Raw genomic sequence first — 19608 nt, forward strand, 5'->3', positions numbered from 1 at the left:
CTTCCAAAAAAAAAAAAAGTATCACATTGCCTCTGCTTCAGATAAGAGAAGCAAAAATGGATAAGATACAGAACAATGGTGTGAATCTTTGCCATCCTGTATGTCAGACTTATTAGCATTTAATGAGATTTTGTGGGGTCACATGATTAAGGAAAAAAAAAACCATTGCAAAACCAGATATCACACGATCCAGGAAAACAGGAAAACAGGAAGGTAGCTGGCAAGACCGGACCCTATAGGACTCACCCCAGCACATTAAGACGCTCGAGTCTAAGCAAGGCCACCAAGGGACGGAACTCCGTACCAACTCACTCGTCGCACCTGCTGAGCAAGCTCTGTGTGAAACAGGCTTAAATCCAAATGGGAAAATTCCCAGCTAGAAAGTTCTTCTAGCCTGTCAAAGTTCTAGCCTGTCCGAGTGACAAACTCTTCAACTGGACCATGAGGGATAGTCGGAGGCCTGAGATCTTACAGACAACCGACGACCACGTGACCTGGATAATTTAGACAGTCACCTGCAGCTGGAGGCCTTCAGAAAAGTGAAGGAAAAACACCGCAGTGGGTCCTGGGTCAGTCGGGACCCACACACCATCCCCCCTCTCTCCCCTGTTGTACTTTTTACAGTCCTTAAAGAAAAGGTCGAGTTTCCAGTTCCTTTTATCTGTAACCAACATAGAATGTTTGGGCCCAAAGAAGCTGCAGCAAACCTGCATTCCAGGTCTTACTATTAAAAGCCCGCCCTCAGGTTGGCCAGTGGCCCTGCTCATTCCCAGGAGGGCGTTCACGGTCTGAGGGCATCCAGCGCTGCCCTGCCCTGCACGGGGGCAGGGCCGGCTTGCAAGAATGACCCAGACCCGGCAAACAATGCTTCCTTCAAGGACCCTCATTCCTGGGCAACAACTCTGCCTCACGCTTACACGTGGCGTCACATCCTGAGTAGCCGCGACCCAGAGGATGTGAGTAATGGGCTCTTCCTGCTAGAAGGCGGCCAAACACGAGAGAGTCCATTCTTTACGCTGTTCAGACACAATGGGAACAGCCACACAATGTGTCAGAAGCGGCCACAGAGCAAAACCCAGCTCCCACCTCACATCCATGTGACCGTTTCCGGAGGGGCTGTCAGGAGCTTCAAAATAGGAAAAAGAGAAAAGGAAAAGAGGAAAAAGAAGACTAAACAAGTGAATACAAACCAGGAAATGCCAGGCTGAAAACAAGCCACGTTTTTACAGATGGCAATGTGACTTCTAAATACTTTGTTGACTGACAAACAAATGTGAGAACAGCATTTTGTTTTGAGCAGAGGAAAAGCCTCATTTCGCTTATCAACAATTTCTGACATTAAATGTGACCGTTTTATACTCCCACTTATCTCACTGTGGAAAAGAAATGACAAAATGTGGCAGAACAAGAACATCATATTATTTGACACAAACACCACTGTACAGAACTATCATACACCTTCCGAAACAAAGACACGGTGAAAAAGTGTTTAACACACTCTGATGTAATCCTGTTCTGACACAAGCCTGTTCTGAAAGTGAAAAATAAGCCAAAATAAGCCACTTGGGTAAATAAATAACGTTTCAGTTATGTTTTCCTATAATTTAGGAACTTAACATCTAATTTAAACAATAATTAATACAGAGGAATTTTGTTTTGTTACATTCAGGTATTAAATCAGACCACAAGACTTGAACTCCAGCTTTTGGAACATTCCCTGTCTACAAACAAGTTGGAAAAACAGATTTTGGATCAGACCAGTGAAATAAACAAACTGCAAGATAAGAACAGGTAATAAAAGTACAAAAAATATATAATCCAGAAGCATATACTTTCTAGATACGAAAGCCTATTTCATTTGACTGTTAATCATAAGCGTGGCTTTCAAAATGCTGTGTTTCTTAATGCACAAGAACCTTGAGGGGGAAAGGGGAGGGAGAGCTGGGAGAAAGACACCGAGGCGGCATCACCTTCTCATCTTGTTCCACCTCTGTCCTGCCCCCACCCCATCCCTTAAAGAGTCTCTTACACTAATCCTCCAAACCCCACCTCAATATTATGGATGAATCTCTGGAAAACGACTGCCAGGGTTGTGGTTGTAACAGCCACGCTGCCCAAGGCATCTCGGTATGAACCCCACTGAGTGCCTTTGCCTCTGAGGCCTCAGTTTACTCCAATGCCAAGTGGTCTACGGCAGGAAGACTACACTTTATGGTAAACCACTGCACGTTTCATAATGCAATGTTTACTCTTACAGCATATGATAAAGTAAAAACAAAGTTAATATTGAATGTGAGTATATTAAGTAAGGTTTTTAAAAATCCTAAGAAAAGCAACAGAATATCAAAGATTATGATCAGTGGGACTGTTTTCATAGGTTTATTCCGGGGGGAGGGGACATATATGAGGATAATCATATTCGCATGGCAGGTGTGCTTATTTCCTTGTTCCTGTTCAAGACATGCATGTGTGACTTGGGGATGGTCAGGGAATACACTCCATGTCACAATTAAATAATTCCTTTGGGGGGTGGTAATTAGGTTTATTTATTTATTTATTTATTTCAATGGAGTTACTGGGGATTTGAACCCAGGACCTTGTGCATGCTAGGCATGCACTCCACCACTGAGTTATACCCTCCCCTTACAAATGATTCTTCATTCTTAACAAAAAATGACAATAAGTTTACTGTCTTAAAATCATTCTTTCTTGTTAATCAAGAACTAAGCTGAAATAATTCTTTTTGTTCTTTGGGTAACAAGTTCAACTCATTATTGATTGAGGGTTTTGAAAAACAAGTACATTTTTAATCCAAATATTTTTCTTTAATGTTTCAATTCTTCTCGTCTAAAAAGGAATAAATTAAAAGTCTGAAACCAATCATTGAGATATAACAATCTCTCTAATTTCGTTTGTTAAAATGGCCTTATTCAGTGTTGTCTACAGCAGGCTGCAGCTATGCTGGGATGCTCTGGTACTGAACATGGTTCCTGCCTCAAGTTTCTTTCCTTTTCTTTTCTTTTTTTTTTAAATAAAGTTTACTTATTTTTTTGGTGGGGGGACGTAATTAGGTTTATTTAGTATCTATTGATTCTTAGAGGAGGTAGTGGGGATTGAACTCAGGACCTCATGCATGCTGAGCATGCGCTCTACCACTTGAGCTATACCCTCCCCCCCTTAAGTTTCTAATTTAGTACGCTACGATGCTAACACTACCATTTACACACGTCGATTATGTGACCCAGACACCACCTTTGTAAATATTTGTCAAATCGTATTGCCTTTTGCCTAGAAAAGTGTGCATCTTCTTCCCAAGTTCAGACACACTGCTTAATATTTTCATTTACCACAATATGCAAACTTTCTTACACAAAGTCAGCTTGAATTGCTGTGAAAAACAATTGACAACTTTTACTATATTTTTTGATCATCCATGATTTGGTGAGATTCTTTTCTATGTTAAAGCTTTACAATGTTTAAAATAGTAACTCCAGCCATATGGAAACCTGCCCTGTTTCCTGAGCCTTCACATGTTTTTTTTTTAATCCTCCACGATTTTTCTCAGGTTAATTTGCATTTGACCAATAATGTGCTTTTCCAATAATTCAAATCCAGTTTGTATGACATTATATTTAAACTTCACAATATTTTCTCCATAAAACCACCATGTCAAACATATCTAACGAACTGAAGTCCTACGTGACTTGCAACAGCACAGCTCCACAACTGGACTGCATGCAGGCACCTGACTCAGACTGGGGTCACATAAGAGCTGTTTCCGAATGACTCGCCCTAGTAGGGGTACTGAAAGGTGTGACTTTTATCAGCTGACTTATAAAAACCGTATGTAACAGACCTGTACCTATAGGAAGAAAAATCTGCTCAGCAGCTGTAGAAATCACGTTCTCTTTTGTCACAAACATGAAATAATATGGTAATAATAATGTTTTTTCATCAACAACTGTAAATAAATAAGAAAACTGTGTTGATGAGTTTACAACTTTCAACGAGTTTGGCAGACTGTGTTTTCAGGTGTCTTAATTGTGACTAGCCTTTGTCATTTGCAAGAACAAAAATACGTGAGTGCATTGCACATTCGACAAACCATATTTTAAATTATCTTCAATAATTCCCCCAAAGTGAAACTGCTTTCTTCCTGAAACAGTTTCAGTCACCACTATAACACGTTTAGATTCACCAGCTGAAGATGAAAATTACTATGCATTTTTTCATGTTATTCTTCTTTTGATTAAGTTAGGGGCTGCTTGTACCAGTTCAATGAAATTGTGATTACTGTTATAGTGGTTATTGTTGTTGCTAAGTACTGTCATTGACACTGTCCCCTTCTGAAGAGAGGCAATAAAAACTTATGAAAGAAACATGATTCATCCTTGATATTTCTGCCAAAAGGAGTATTTCCCCACACTTCTCAATGGACCATGAATTATGTTAACATAAAGTTAAGCCACACCCAAGTCCAGCTTCTCAGGTGATGATCAAACACAGCATCCTGTATCAGTAAATCAAATAAGCTGCTAACACAACACGCCAGGCAATGCAGGCACCCCCACTTCCTCCCTCCACCCGCCCTCACTCCTGACCACGGCACTGGCTACACTGGCCAAGCTCTTGCCGTGAATTTACACTGTATTCTCATCTGTTTTATCCCATTTGTTTAATGTCCTTCCACTAAGAAATGCTGATTTCAACTCACTAAATTGATTCCACAAGCCAGTAGTGGGTCCCAACGTGTATTTTTCAAAACGCTGCCATGGAACCTGATCTCTGAGACTCCTCACCATGCTAGTGTGGCTGGCTCATTACGCGGCGCTGCGCACAGCCAGCCTGGTCTGGGATGACCGGAGGCTGGGCTGCACTCTTCAGTCCCTGCTTACATTTAATCTTAAGATTAAATCTTTTCAGTCAGGATGTGACTGCCCTCTAGGTTATACTGGTACAGGTTTGGGAGAAAGAAATTAATGTGTTTTTTTCTTTTTAAATATCTGCCCCAAGAGTGTTCGCACCCTCATTCACACTCTCAGCCGTGGGATCATTATATCTTTTATGTCTCTCCAGAGAATATTGCAGACAACAGAAGATTGGTAGGATAACAAGTTTCAGCAACATCACTTTGAAGGTGGCATAGACTAGTGGCTTAAAAATCCCTGTATATTTCCCTTTACTTGTCAAGCATTGTAGGAGCATTTCCAAAGAGTACTGCCTGTACACTGATGGTACTAGAGATGATTTTAGGTAGAAAACAAAAATGTTATGCATTTATTTTTAGGTTATCTTTTGCTTATGGTAAATCATCTTGGTTTTCAAATTAATGAAAATGATATACAAGTTAAAAAAATAAGTAGGTTGACAAGAAAAATAACAAGAAGTAATAGTTGAAAAATGGATGTGGTAGAGTTGATGAAAGTCGAAAGCAAATGACTGCATTGCACTCATTTCTCGACTTGAGACTTTGGCAGGATACTTACTGTCATACACAATGGCTGGTTGACAATGGCTGCTGGGCTGGGATAAATTTAAAAGCCGCAACTAATAATTTTCTAATAACTTCTAATTTCTAATAATAATTGCTAGTACTGATTGTTAACGCTTCTAGGTTAAGACCTACAGTGGGTAGACAGCCCCTTGGCTGAGTAATGTTTCCAGGCTCAGAAAATGCTACTGCCCCAAAAAAGGAGTAACAGACGCACGGATTATGACTAGAAGGGGTCTCAGAGATAGTCATCTAATCTCATGCCTTCATTTTAGATAGAGATTTACTTCTAATGAAAGGCGGACTTTCATTAGGATAGAGATACACTGAGATCCAGCGAGGAGACACAGGTGGTCATGTGTAGAGGCCAGGAGCTCAGCCCCGGGCTCTCCCCAGGGACCCACAGGTGTCCCCAACACCAGAGGCACCGCCTCATTGTCCACAGTCCCCTGTAGGGAAACCATGGTCTTCAAACGCCCTGCATGTGGCAGCTTCTAATCATGAAGCTTACATTGTCACCGGGGTATTTTCCCCTCATGTCTAAGTAACAGCTGTGTCACCTGTCTAGTCTTCTCAGCAAGTTCCAGAGCTTCTGCAGGGCGGTGGCAACAATGTGTTACTTTGTAACTCTTTTAACATCATAAAGGATGCCTTATGGTGCCGTGGTCAACTAGAAATTTTAAAAATATAAACAACTGTATAAGGATTTCGCAAGTGTCTACAAAGCATGTGCCTTTGAGCGGACTTAGAAAACCGTCTGCTAACCAACCATCATTTCCCTTTACAAGTTTCCTGGAAAAGAAAGTACTGGATATGGAAGATAAGCACATAGTTCAACTTCAGTCGATAAAAGAAGAGAAAGATGAGCTCCAGGTGTTGGTGTCCAAGCAAAATTCCATCATTGAAGAACTAGAGAAACAACTGGTGACCGCCACGGTGAATAATTCAGTCCTCCAAAAGCAGCAGCACGAGCTGATGGAGACAGTTCATAATTTATTGACCATGATGTCGACATCAAACTGTAAGTAGAGTTTATAGGCAATTTTCTCTTCAGTTTTAATTGCTGCTAGTCGACGACACGTTCGTAATGCTAAGAAGATCCTCACCCTTCAGAAAAGGCACTATTTCTCCTCCGTAATTCATATGAAATTTTTCCAGGGTCTCAATATGGAACCAATTAAAAAGGAGGAAGCGGGGAGGGAAGTTTATATTATACTATTATGAGGCAAAACACCCCAAACACATTTTGACTCATGGGCTCGAAGAGCCTACTGTGAGTTAGTTCCATCATTAACTAGATGTATGGGGCTGGGCAAGTTACTAAGCCACAGTGGACCATTTTATTTTTCAAGTGGGAAAAGCAACACTAGGCCCACAGGGTTGTTGTGAAGATTACATGAGATACTATTTGCAGTAACTGGCATTAAACGGGCACCCAAGAAATGCCAGTTTCTCTCACCACATCCTCAACTGCATCTCGCCTTCCTTATTCCTGTTTCACCTTTCAGCTTCTCTTAGGTATCCGAGGGAAGAAGGGATGCCTCCTCAGTCATTAATTACAGACGGGATACACAACCTGCGTGGTGTTTTCACTCTTAAACACTGGGTCTTGTCCTTACGATGGTCTGTCTCATCATGCCCTTTCCACTGTATTCTCTGGACGCAGATGTACTTTACACAGGAATGATGTAGCGACATCCTTCCCTTCCGTAAGAAATACGCTCTCGCGTTTCCCTTGAGTCGCAGTCATCCTGGCGTTAATAACAGAGACACGTAAACAAGGGTTCTACTTAAACAAGGAAGCAAACAAACAAAAACAGCGGCATAATCTTGATGCCAAGTGGAAGGTGTCACGCCAGGTGCCAGGTTGCAGCATGTGCCTTCCAGCTAGAGTTTCACTCCTGTAATTTAGAAAAATCATATATACTTTTTTTCACATTCATAGAAAAGGCAAAGACAATCATCTGGCGCCTGGTGGAACCAAGACAGTGTGAAGGGTGAGCTTTGAGGAGCAGAGAAAATCACGTGGCTCAGAGCCGGGCAGAAAATAGGCGTGTGGGGGTGGGGCGGGGGCAGAGCAGCAGCGGAGGCCCCGCCCCGTGTGCCTCCCACACCCCACCAGAGACCTAGGCCTCCGTGGGCCTCTAGAATGAAATAGAAATTAATACCTGCAAAAATACATTTTTTTTTTAATGTGGCAAAAAAGGGATTGGGAAATCTAAATGCTGAGAGCAGAACTGGAAAGAATTTCAGTCCTAGACTTTTTAGACTTAAAGGAAGAGTTTCAAAGACACATAAATGAATGTCAGGTTCCTCTTCAACACAAGCTATTAGGAGACAGTCGCTAAAATTCCAAAGAATGCCAAATGTCTTCACCCAACAGTCTACAAAAATGTATAAAGACTTGGCCTCACATACACAAAAAGAAAGGAAACTACACACCACGGCCTCCGTAGGGTAGTGGCTAGTGGGCCACAGGTGCAGTCTTTGTTGAGCGAACACTGTTTCCAGTAAGTTCTCTTTCATTCTTCCGTAGGAGCTTTATCTGAGTCTACTCAAGATGGAAGATTTTTTTTAGAAGTATTATTTTATTTTGCCTGATTGTGAAGTGCTTGCATTACATACAGTTGATGAGAGAAAGAAGGAACCATGGATAATTGGCAACCAGTCTTTGAGAATTATGATGAAATAGGCTGAAAGAGTAGCTTTTTCTGCATCTCTTTTACTTACTGTAAGAATTCAAATGTAATAAGACTTACCAAATAGCGCATCTCGAAATAATAAACCTTTCTTTTCATGAACTCCCTTTAAAAGCTTTCCTATTTTTAAAAAGCAGCTAAGAACTCCCTGGTTGCTAAGGAAGAACAAATCATCTTCCGAGACTGCGCGGACGCGTTCAAAGCGGGACTGACAACCAGCGGCGTCTACGCACTCAGGTTCCCGAACTCCACCGAAGAGAAAAAGGTAAGGCTCCCAGCCACCTCCCTGGCTCAGCGGAGGAGCCGCTCGTTCACACGCCCCCGCGGCTTCCAGCTTCACTCAAGCAGAGCGAGGCACACTGACCCCACACAGAGGACCGGCCGAGGGCTCCAAGTCCAACCACTGTGCACAGGACACTGACGACGCAAAGTAACGATGTAGGCAGAGCTGTCTTATCACGTCCCTGTCCTGTGCAGAAGGTAATCTGCTTGTATTCCCCTTGCATTTGGCTTGATCGTGCATCCTGACAGTTGTTTGCCTTGAAGTGTCAGACTCACTTCATTCATCTTAAAGAAAATATCTTCCAGATACCAGAGTTCAAATAAGCAGAGTTTATCTTTCAATCGTTATTTCAAGTAACAATGGGATTCCATCCATCCACCCTCCCACAAAAAAGGCTCATTCAGCTGGCAACTAAACCAATCACACACACGTTTCTCTGAGATGACCACTTCTGGCACTCTGAAGTGCAGAAGTGATTGACACACATCTCCCACTTCATCAGACAGAATATGAAAGACATGCACTCAGCAGTAGAGGTTTAATAAAATGAATAATATTTACTGCATTGTCAGAGACATCCTGAAGTGAAATTGGCTTTTTCACCCCAGTTGCAAGCCTATGACTGAAGCACACAGTGACCCCAGCACGGCTGGTGCCGTTTCCTTGGTTCACTCTAGGGGTCTGGTCATGTCACTCCCTAGTGCTTCTGCACCATCAGTGCCAAGGCTGTCACAGCACCCAAGGCCAAGGACGTGTGGTTATGGAGACAGTTCCGGCCCATGGACCTGCTGGGGTGGGGTGTTCTGACCCCATCTGATGGGCTGGAAGACTCACATCACATCATCAGAGATTTGTGACCTCAGAGATTTGTTACTTCAAGATGTAAGCACAATCACTAAGCATTAAGTGAACCAGCAACCAGAACTCAGCATCGGGAGGAGCCAGTGTACAGCCTAACTCGGTTGTTCTTGGTTACCCCGGATGTCTCAGGGAGCATGGCTCCCGAAGTTGCTTTGGGAGACATTCAGTTTTAGATGAGAAAGAAAAGTCATTTCCCAGGGGAATATCTCAATGTGGCTTCTTTTACAGGTTTGATAAGGTAAAGGAACGTTATATGAGAATGAGTGTGAAGTGTTTAATATTGGATGACTGGTATGTTCAGTGTCCATACATATGTTTACATCTAACTGTAAAAACAGCCACCCACTGAACAAACAGAAACACTTAACGGAAAAGGCACCCAATGGTCTATTAAAATGGACATTTCAGAGGGTCCTGAAAGCGTTATCTCTTTGAACTCAGAACTGCCCTCAGTATTTAACGTGGTAATAAAGACAACACTTTTAAGATACAAACATTAAGGATTTAAAGACATGAAATTTGAAACAACACACACTTGATTATTAATTTAAAAGACAAATACAGTGCTATTCAAAATAATACTTTCCAAAGAAGTCTTTCTAATTCATTTATGCTGCTCTAAATCAACCTTGAAATTCAGTTAATGTCCCCAGCACCTTAGAAGCAGTGCATTAGGGGGAGAGAAAACCCAGACTGTTGCAGATGAAAAGGTAACGAACACACTTTATAGGAAGCCTTTCACTCCCTTCTGCTATCCAGTTTTCACGGCAACTTTTTGTGCGCTATTGTCTGTCACCAGGTGTTGGTCTCTTCCTGGCCTGAAAGTAAGGGGACAGTGACAGGGCGGGGGGGGGGGGGGGCTGAGTAAGATGGGAACGCCACGGATGCAAGTCCAGAGCGACACTCACCATCCTGCTGTGTGAGTGTTTCCTGACTTAGTGCCGTGTGCCCCAACCCAGTGCACCGTCCCCACCCGATGGCCTTACCACGGCAGCGTTCTGCAGGGAGATGAGAGTGCACAGCTCTGGGCTGATGTCTCAGGTCACGACTGGCGGCGTTAGGATTTATGTTTTTTTTACACATACGCAGGAAAAATAACTCATTTACACAGTGGGGAACAACAATCTTTGAAAACTCGATTTTTTCATCTCCAAAATATACAGTCCAGGTGAAGTTACCTCTGGAGTCCCTCCCAGACTTCAGACTCCATAATTCACAGTCTGACTGATCTAAGGCGAGAGAGTCGGACAGGCTTGGGTTTAAACCCTGACTCTGCCAATGTGCACTTCTCAGCAAGTCAGCTCAAGTGTGTGGGGCCTTGGCTTCCTCACCTGTCACATGACATGATGTGTCAGTCGTGGAGAGAGGTTTCCAGGTGAGAAGGATTCAGGACTTACCGTCCCCTTGGTGCATGGCAGTTGTCACATGTCGGCTGCCCCCAGAGACTGCCAGGCGAGCTCCCCGCGTGGGTGAGGGATGAAGGCACCCTTGCCTGCCCTGTTTCATCTGATTCAAGAAAAGAATGCTCGGCAGATCTTTGGGCAGATCTTTTCCAAAAGAGGCCTAAAGATGTCAAGTTTATTTTTGAAGACCTCATTAGGTTTCTGCACAAGATAGACACTTCAAGATGGCACTTACTGGAAGCATTTGAGGTTACGTTTTTGCTAGTTAGAGACGAAACAGTCTCCTTCCCTGAATTTCATAGAATACCTGACTCCTAACGTTTATCTGTGTGCAGTTTAGCCTCTCACCACGGCCTCAGAGCTTTTAAGCCTGACATGTAAATCAAGCGTTATTTGCTGAAAGGCCCAAGCTGTGGAGCCAGATCTCAGGTCCCGGCACCACCAGAGCACGCGCGTCCAAGGCATTTGCCGCCCTCGGGTTTGCTGTGATTGGCGCGGTGAGGTCTTGGGCATTATCTGCCTTTTGGACCTTGCTACGATCGACTACATCATTTTTCATCAGTCCCTTTGGGCTACGTGGATAACTACTTGAACACTGTCTTCCTCTGGAAGCGTCACGACCCAGCTAACCGTAATATTTCAGTCCTATAACTGCTCGGCTCTTTCTTCCTCATCTGGACAGAGTAATACTAAGACAGCGTTCTCACGATCCTATCCTTGTCCCTAATGGGCTAGAGAATGGTGGGGCTCAGACCATCCCCACACCAGCCCCTAGTCTTGACTGATGCCCCTACCAGGATGAACTCCTTCTCTGATTTAAGTATCAGTGACTGCATCAGGGCGATTCTGACCAGGAAGAAGCAAGTGTTCCTGGAATGAAGGCAGGCTCGCTGGGAACCGCCCAGTATGCCGTTCAGGGGACGGGCATTAACGGGTGTGCCCAACTCCTCAGGCCAGTGGGCCTTATTCAGTTTACCAAATGGAGCTTTTAAGACAGACAGAGAGACAGACAGACACACACATACACATACACATACGTACACACACACACACTGCCTGAAGGGAGCAGTACTGACCGTCTTGTGGACCAGACACAAGTAAGGGGCAGTATCACTTATGAACTGATTTCAACTTGGAGCTGCGTGCAGGGACTTTCGGCCTGTTAACAAGAGTCAAGTTTCTCTGTAGCAGCAGACACATCACAGAATTAGGAATTAGAGAAACCTTATTCAAGTCCTAAATGCCACTTAATTGCTGAATGACTCTGATCAAATTAACCCACCTTTACCCCATCTTTTCTCCTTCTAACAACACAGGATTACAGTATCATGGCAGAGCTGCTGTGAGATCACAGGTAGCATGCAGAGCATGGAGCAGCGCTTGGCCCAGAGGGCTGCTCGGGGATGGAGCGATGATAATGCACGCCATCAGCACAGGAGATCCACTTAGCAGATCTGTGGGGTCCCCGTGTATCCACTTAGCAGATCTGTGGGGTCCCCGTGTCTGACTGATGTGAAACAAGGGAATCATTCTATTCTTAATCAATGTAACTTTCTTTAGTGGAACATATGTGTCCACACACGAGGATCTTCGGGAAATTGATAAGGGCCAAATGGCCTTCCCAAGAGCCTGGACTAGCAAGAGGTCTACAGAGGTCTAACCCCAGCTCTCTGTCCCCTGGAGACGAGACCGCAGGCAAGCGCCGAACATGAAGGGGCAGGGCTCGGCCCCCCATGGGTTCTCCTTTTGCCCCCGCTTCTAGGATTTAGCTCACAAATGCAGACTGGTTCACATCTAAACTTACTCTGTCCAAATGGTCTCCATTATTCTCCCTAAAAGACCATGGAAAATGACAAAGGAAGAATACTTCTGGTTGGTTTTGAACCTTAACTTTCGCATTTATACCTTGTAGGCTGTAGGTAAATTTATCTTAACTTTCTGGAAAACGTCTTCGTTCCACTATAATCTCATTATTTAAAACTAGTTGTATAATCTTGCTTTCAATCTTGCTTTTTTAATTTCATAATAATAAAACTCCAGCTGTGCTGAAATTGAGCACGCATGCTCTTAGCCCAAGAAAGAATTTTTTGTCCTGAAGAGTTTAAACCCACCAAGCCAGTTTAAAGCAGAAATCAAAAGAGCTGGGAAGAGAAATACAGTGGGCAGTGAGCAAAGTGCAAAGATGCATGACATCAGGACGTGTGGGCAGAGCTGTGGGGACCCGCTCGGGTCACACACACCATAGTGGGTACCCGGGGCCCCTGCCCCTGGTTCTGAGGGACAAACCAGGAAACCCGACTTGGATCCCACAGGGGACGCTAAGAGTCCCACAGCATAGCAGGAGTCTTGGAGACCCTACAAGAGTCTCCCTTTACACAACTCCCTGGAGAGCTGATCGGGACTGGTGACCATCGTAAAGGTCTCCAGGGCTGTGAACACGAGTGCGTGGATTTCTACAGGCTGCAGACGAGAGTTGGAGCCAGTCGGCCAACATGTCACATCTACCATGACTCTCTCAGGAACAGCGATCTCTGGGTCAGCCACTGGGGTGGGGCTTTAGCCTGGAACACATGACGACCAGGTCGCATGCTCATCGACACGTTGTGTTAGGTTACTGTTTATTTTTCGTCATCATTTTAAATTCATGGTTTTCACTTTCTTTAAAATCCCCTGTTTCTTGGAAGACCACAGAGATTTACCCCAGAGAACCCCATCAGCCTGGTCTTATTATAGGTATCTCCGTTCATCCCATTTCTGTTATTTAAGACCCAAGTGAGGGACGGTTCCCAGGCAGTAATTACGCATTCCCGTTGCAGGCTTACTGTGACATGGAGACTGGCGGAGGTGGGTGGACGATTATTCAGCGACGTGAAGATGGCAGTGTCGATTTTCAGAGGACTTGGAGAGAATATAAAGTGGTACGTACGGATATTCTGTAAACCATCTGAAAATAATTTGCTTTGTGAAAACTAACTTTGAGAATGTGCAGAATCTTTGCCACAAATCCAAAACTAACCAATGACTTCTGACCTTTTTTTTTTTTAACTGAAAGATTCTTTTTAACTGGTGTTTCAGTCTCCCTGTTAAAGAATGGTCCTGTCAATATAAGATGAACTATATATCAAACAAAAGGTGTGCTGTGGGGAAGTATAGCTCGGTGGTAGAGTGGGTGCTTAGCATGCACGAGGTCCTGGGTTCAATCCCCAGTGCCTCCACTAAAAATAAATAAATAAAATAAAATAAGTAAACCTACTCACCCCTTCCTCCCAAATTAATTTCAAAGATCAAGTACAAAAAAAATGAAAAAATGCACTCGAATGATAGGGTTACTTTTAACGGCAGGATCAGCATTTTTTTTTGTTAAACTGTCTCATGGGGACTCACACAGCTACAGACTAAGCTGTTTATGCTTATGCTTCTGTAGGTGGTTCCCCAAGCCGTTCTAACTATTCCAATACTAATTTTCGTCCAGTAACAGCTTAGTTTCTTAAAGCTGACCTCTTAAAAAAATATATTTCTTACATGGAAGACTCCAAATTTTCAGAGTACAGGAAGGAGTTTCAGCTGAGTATTTGAAGGTTACCCTGTGCTAAACTGATGGACTGTTGATTTCAAATACGTGAAGAAAAAAATAAATAAATGAAGTCAGTGAATTTTACCACTTGGGTTACAGGGATTTGGGAACCCTTCAGGCGAGCACTGGCTGGGAAACGAGTTTGTTTCACAAGTGACTAATCAGAAACGCTACGTGCTCAAAATACACCTGAAAGACTGGGAAGGGAACGAGGCCTACTCACTGTACGAGCACTTCTCTCTCTCAGGTGAAGACCTCAACTACAGGTAAGTCACTGACGCGGCACCGAGAAACGCTAAAGGGTTTGCTGGGTGATTATTCCAGCAAGTGAAAACCCCACTGTGGTAACCGGAATCTAGACCACTCACAGCTGCCTTAAAGGGGAGAACATTCTGCTTCTCAGGGTTCTTTGCTGCCTTTAGGGAAGTTTCTTTAGTTTTAACATTCTCAGTTTGATTTTAACAATATAAAGGAAGCTTCCTGAGGACAGTATTTTGGTGTTTTTGTTTGTTTGGTTTTTATTGCATTCATGAAGTTTTGTTTTTAGAATAAGAGCAGAATAAGAAAGCTGAAGAGGTAAATATTAAGCCTAAATTATCCTAATTTTCATTTACCAGGAGGCTCCTTTTATGCATTGGTAGTATATTTGTTAATTTACTTTTATGGAGGTATAGTCGATTTATAGTGTTGTGTTAGTTTCAGGTGTGCAGCACAGTGACTCAGTTGTACATACATATATAGTCTTTTTCAGATTCTTTTCCATGATAGGTTATTACATGCTATACAGTAGGACCTTGTTGTTTACCTGCTTTACATATAGTAGTCTGTACGTGTTAATCCCAAACTCCTAATCTGTCTGTCCCCCTCACCTGAGGACAGTACTCTGCTGCGTTTGCTGTGTATCCTCAAAGTGCAGAGGAGCCCTGCCCGGTGGATGAGGGGCATTCAACAACTACTTGTAGAACAGGCGAATGTTGTGTCTCTGTGATAAAATATCTCACCAACATCACAAAAGATGCATATGTATGACTATACTCTTTGCTTCCAGAAGGGTTTGAAAAGTTAAATCTGTCTTTTGGCAGTTGAAACACACTCAGTTGTTATGTTCCACCCCAAAGTCACAACGAGGTGCCAAGTTCAGAAGTGGCGGGATTAGGTGGGCTGGCTGGGCAGTCTGGTCCTGCTCGCTGCTGTAGAAAGACTCGCCCATTCACAGCACTCCATCAGTAGCTGCCTCCTCCCAACCATTTGGTGGGGCTAATCTTGAATGTTCCAAGAATATCATGGGCAACTCTGCCTGGGAATGTACCTCTGGCTCTAAAACGCTGTGAGAACAGAGACAGAGGGCAGCAGAGGGGTCCTGACAATCCACTGTGCCAGCACAGTAAAGGCTCGTACGTCTGCACTGTTACGCGGAGAGATGCTCAGAAAAGCATGTTATCGGCGGGGCAGAGAAGGGAGCTGCAGTGCCAGATGGCAACGCAGGAATTGGTCTGAGAAGGCACAACACAACGGTTCACTCGCCAGCATGGCCCCAGAGGAGTCTAGAGAGCAATCAGTGATTCTGGTGGTCATGGAGCACACGTTCTGAAACACCCTCTCCAAGGTCAGACATTAATGGTGAAGTTCAATAGAACATCACAGGAGACAGGCGTCAATGGCCTACAGTCTCATCTAAATCTCACTAATGCCCAGCTCAGACCCTCTGCTCAGGAGCAAATCCAAGAGCTGAGTCGTTTGGGGAAAAACCATGATTTCGAAGTCCTTGAGCTGGTTTCCTAGGAGTGGCTCGTGATGGACAGAATGGGAAATGGGCTGAAAGCCAGCTTGCTGAACCGCTACCTGAGAACTGTCTGGTGTCCAGGGTCCTGCTTTATGAACAGTGAGCCAAAATTCAGAAACACATTTTGAAAACAGATAATGTACGGCAAACACTGACACAACTTCTAAGAAGGCAGGGAAACACAGCCCATCATCTCAGAAAGAGCAGGGCTCTCCGGGAGATACTGACTGAGATGAATGAACAGACAGGTGTTTGGGCCTCACTGCAGCCCCAGATTGACTCCAAAGAGATCAAAACTTCACTGAATTTTCAGACATGAGTGGTTGGTCACTGTTTTACCTCCAAGCTAAATATTTTTTCAACTGGCAACAGTTAGGAATCTACAAGAGAGGAATTTTTAAAAAAGGAAAAAAAAAAAAGAAAAAAGAGAAAAGAAACACAAAAATTAGGGATTAGACTGTTTATATAAGAAGATTTTACAAAATGGGTCATTACCCTCGTATGCTGACATTATAAAAATATTTTAAAATGTGACGGTTCTCAACAGATATTTCCCTTAGAAATGCAGTCAACTTTTAGATATGCTATTTTTAAAAGAACACATTTGTTTAAAGCTCAGTTTAATTTACTTGGCAGTATAGGACAGATATTACACTAAAAAAATTATTATCCTAATAAAACATGTCAATGTGATAAGAAAACTGCAATGTGACTAAAACTTAAAACAGCTACAGAGGTTTCATAATGCCAATTGTATGTAGTGACTAAGTTGTTTTTTCTAAAAAAAGTTTTCCCCAAATGCTGGAAAACTGAAAGATACATGTTATAAGAATGGATAAATACATCAGTAGAATATGATTCTTTTTACTAAAACTGAAAGCTATTTGTATATGAAACATTAAGAATTGGTCACTTTTCACAAACATTCTGGCAGTTCTATACAAACACTGAGGTTTAATTATTAAATGCGGCCACTACCTCTCCCTTTACTCGGCTGTGATACAGAAGCAACAGATGCCAATATAATGCTATTTCAAGAACGTGACCGTTCTTCATAATCAAACTTTAAAAGAAGGCAACTTTAAACCAATGGGCCATACAAATAGAAGTGTCTTAAAAGATACAACCTTTCTAGTAGAGACTCATAAAAAAAAATAGTATTCTCCCTTATTTTGCTTTGGGGAAATTTAATGAGTTCCACTAGAACTGAGATTGTTCAGAGGAGACAGGAGAGTTAAAAGGGGAGTGGTTTATCTCAGTTCAATCTATGGTTAATGAGAAGGGCCTGGATGGAAATTCAAGTGTTTCAAAATCCAAATGAAGAACAGAACTTTCACAAACGCTTCGCAGCAGGTATACTGAGGCTGTGCCGGGACCAAGGGTCACTTTTGAAAATGAGCATAACCTTGCAATTCAGAAACTCAGTCAATGCTTTATGATGTGGTTTCCAGAGCTACAACATTACAATCTTAAACGAGTCGTTAACACAAAAGTTACTCATGACCAACACTTCATGGAACTCGTTTGATGTGCTGCCCTCTCACCTTCCACAGCTACCTCCTCAATGACCCAGCTTCCCTGTTACGGTGTGCACCAGGGTGGGACCAGAACATGGGGGTCAGCCGCCTCCGGTGCAAACACCAGCTCCACCACGTACAAGTTGTGACTTGGGGCAAGTTTCTACCTCCGACCCTCAGTGATTTTAAAAGTAAAAACAGGGGTAACACCTGCCTGTTGGGGTCAGTCTGGGCGTTCAGAGCACTCGCCGGGCACAGCCTGGTTAGAGCTAGTCCCCTGGTGAGCCTTCCCTCAGTCTCCACCCTCTGTTCCAACATGAATTCTAGGAAGTTACACTCCTTCCACAATAGTAGTTAGCAAACCCGAGCAGGTGTTACCAAGAGGAGTAGTGTGCGTGGGGCTTACAGCACACTTCTCCCCCCGACGCTGCTATCGCCAGGAGGGGAGGCTCCACGCCCCAGGCTCCCATACTGCACGTGGCCCCCCAGCACCCTGCTCTGTCTGAAGGGGGCTTCCCTGGCACGGGGCTCAGGGACCTGCCCCTTCCCCCTCCCTCCTCCTCGGCACGCGCGTCACCGGTGCAAGCCAGATTTCTGCAGGCTCCTCAGAGCATGGCCACTATTATATTATTCAGAGTCTGGCCTAACTTCATGTGACATTCTTTTCTCGGAGTCTGGCAGGTTTATTACAATCCTGGTCAGAAAGGAGGCAGAGCAGCCATGAGGATTTGTTTTCCACATAGTTCACTAGATTTCTACGCCAAATCCAGCGGCCATTCCTTGTCTGCTGCCCTCTCACCCCACCAGTCACCTCAGGCTCTTGTTTCTACATGAATGACGCCTGGGGACTTGGAAAGAGGACCCCTCTTGCCATGTATTTTCCCCTCTTCTGTTTATCTGAAAGCAGCAGGAAAATAAATTATAGGGCCCCAAAGTTCCTGCCGACGCTTGTGCAAGTGATATGCGTTGAAGGTTTCATGAAAACATTCCTCTTTGCCTAAGGATTTGATGATAAGTTGGTTCCTGTTTATACCAGCGCAAAAACATTCTGTCGGAGTGGAGTGTGCATTAGCGCACTAACCAGCACAGAAGGCATCTCTGCAGAATGAAATTCTTCACTGTGAAAAAAAACTTTCCACTCTGGTAAATCAACTGCCCAAGCCAATAATGTTTTGCTTCCTTTTTTTTTTCCCTTTGCTTGCTCACAGGATTCACCTTAAAGGACTCACGGGGACAGCCGGCAAAATAAGCAGCATAAGCCAACCAGGAAACGATTTTAGCACGAAGGACGCGGACAACGACAAATGTATCTGCAAGTGTTCACAGATGCTCACAGGAGGTGGGCTGACTTTTCTCTCTTCCTATTTGTGTTGGCAAGGGAGGACCTCAGAGCGTGAAAGGCTGGCTGTTTGGACTTCAACCTGTGATTGGTGACAACGTCCAAATTTCATAAATAAGACTCATTTGCTCAGTACAGGGAGATTTGTTTTTCGCTTTTTCAGACTGAAGTTTTACGCACAAACGTGACATTGAGCTAGAATTGTCAGCAGGCCAACTGTGTCTCTTCAGGACCCACCCCTGGCAGGGAGAGGGGCCATGTGATATTCAGCAAGCTCCCCTGGGTCTGTGCTGAGTATCAGATCTTGGAGCGATGCTTTAATTCCATTTTGCTTTATTAAAAAGGTTAAAAAGTCAAAATAGCAACCAAAACAGTGATACAGAGTTATTCCTATAGAAATGTTTCTAATTAATAATTTATTATTCAAACAAGGAATTTTCAGGTTTTTTTAAAGGGTTTCATTAATATATAGCAAATACTTACAATGCAAAGAAACAAATTAACCAACCCCCTTTTCTATGCATCAAGTTAAAAATCAATGATTGTCCAGTTTAAATTAAGTTCTTTATTTTGAGGCTCTTTCTGCCTTTTGCCTTTCATGTCACACTTCTTTAAAAAAAAAAAAAAAGGAAAGCATATCCCTAAGCAAATGTGATGT

The 19608-nt window shown here is 43.4% G+C and overlaps 2 protein-coding genes across 8 annotated transcripts in view; one reads left to right on the forward strand and one right to left on the reverse strand.

Moving 5' to 3' along the window:
- The window catches only part of MCPH1 (microcephalin 1), a 186914-nt gene that overhangs the window by 87857 nt on the left and 79449 nt on the right, over positions 1–19608 (reverse strand). Inside the window, exon 13 of one of the 6 annotated variants that reach the window (XM_031440372.2) lies at positions 6511–7242. The exons of the other annotated variants lie outside the window; for them this stretch is intronic. Coding sequence (XP_031296232.1) covers positions 7165–7242 — 78 coding nt within the window. The 3' untranslated portion in view covers positions 6511–7164. Of the gene's footprint in view, positions 1–6510; positions 7243–19608 lie in introns of those variants that run through there. 6 annotated transcript variants of the gene reach the window in all.
- Positions 1–19608, forward strand: part of ANGPT2 (angiopoietin 2) — a 51465-nt gene that overhangs the window by 28695 nt on the left and 3162 nt on the right. Inside the window, exons 3-8 of one of the 2 annotated variants that reach the window (XM_010974528.3) lie at positions 1670–1791; positions 6280–6512; positions 8325–8455; positions 13554–13655; positions 14411–14577; positions 18820–18950. In XM_010974528.3, the coding sequence (XP_010972830.2) occupies positions 1670–1791; positions 6280–6512; positions 8325–8455; positions 13554–13655; positions 14411–14577; positions 18820–18950 (886 nt within the window). The remainder of the gene's footprint in view (positions 1–1669; positions 1792–6279; positions 6513–8324; positions 8456–13553; positions 13656–14410; positions 14578–18819; positions 18951–19608) is intronic. The other variant, XM_010974529.3, reaches the window with a different exon arrangement.

The sequence above is a fragment of the Camelus dromedarius genome, chromosome 22, assembly GCF_036321535.1.
Source record: "Camelus dromedarius isolate mCamDro1 chromosome 22, mCamDro1.pat, whole genome shotgun sequence".
Taxonomy (NCBI): Eukaryota; Metazoa; Chordata; class Mammalia; order Artiodactyla; family Camelidae; genus Camelus; species Camelus dromedarius.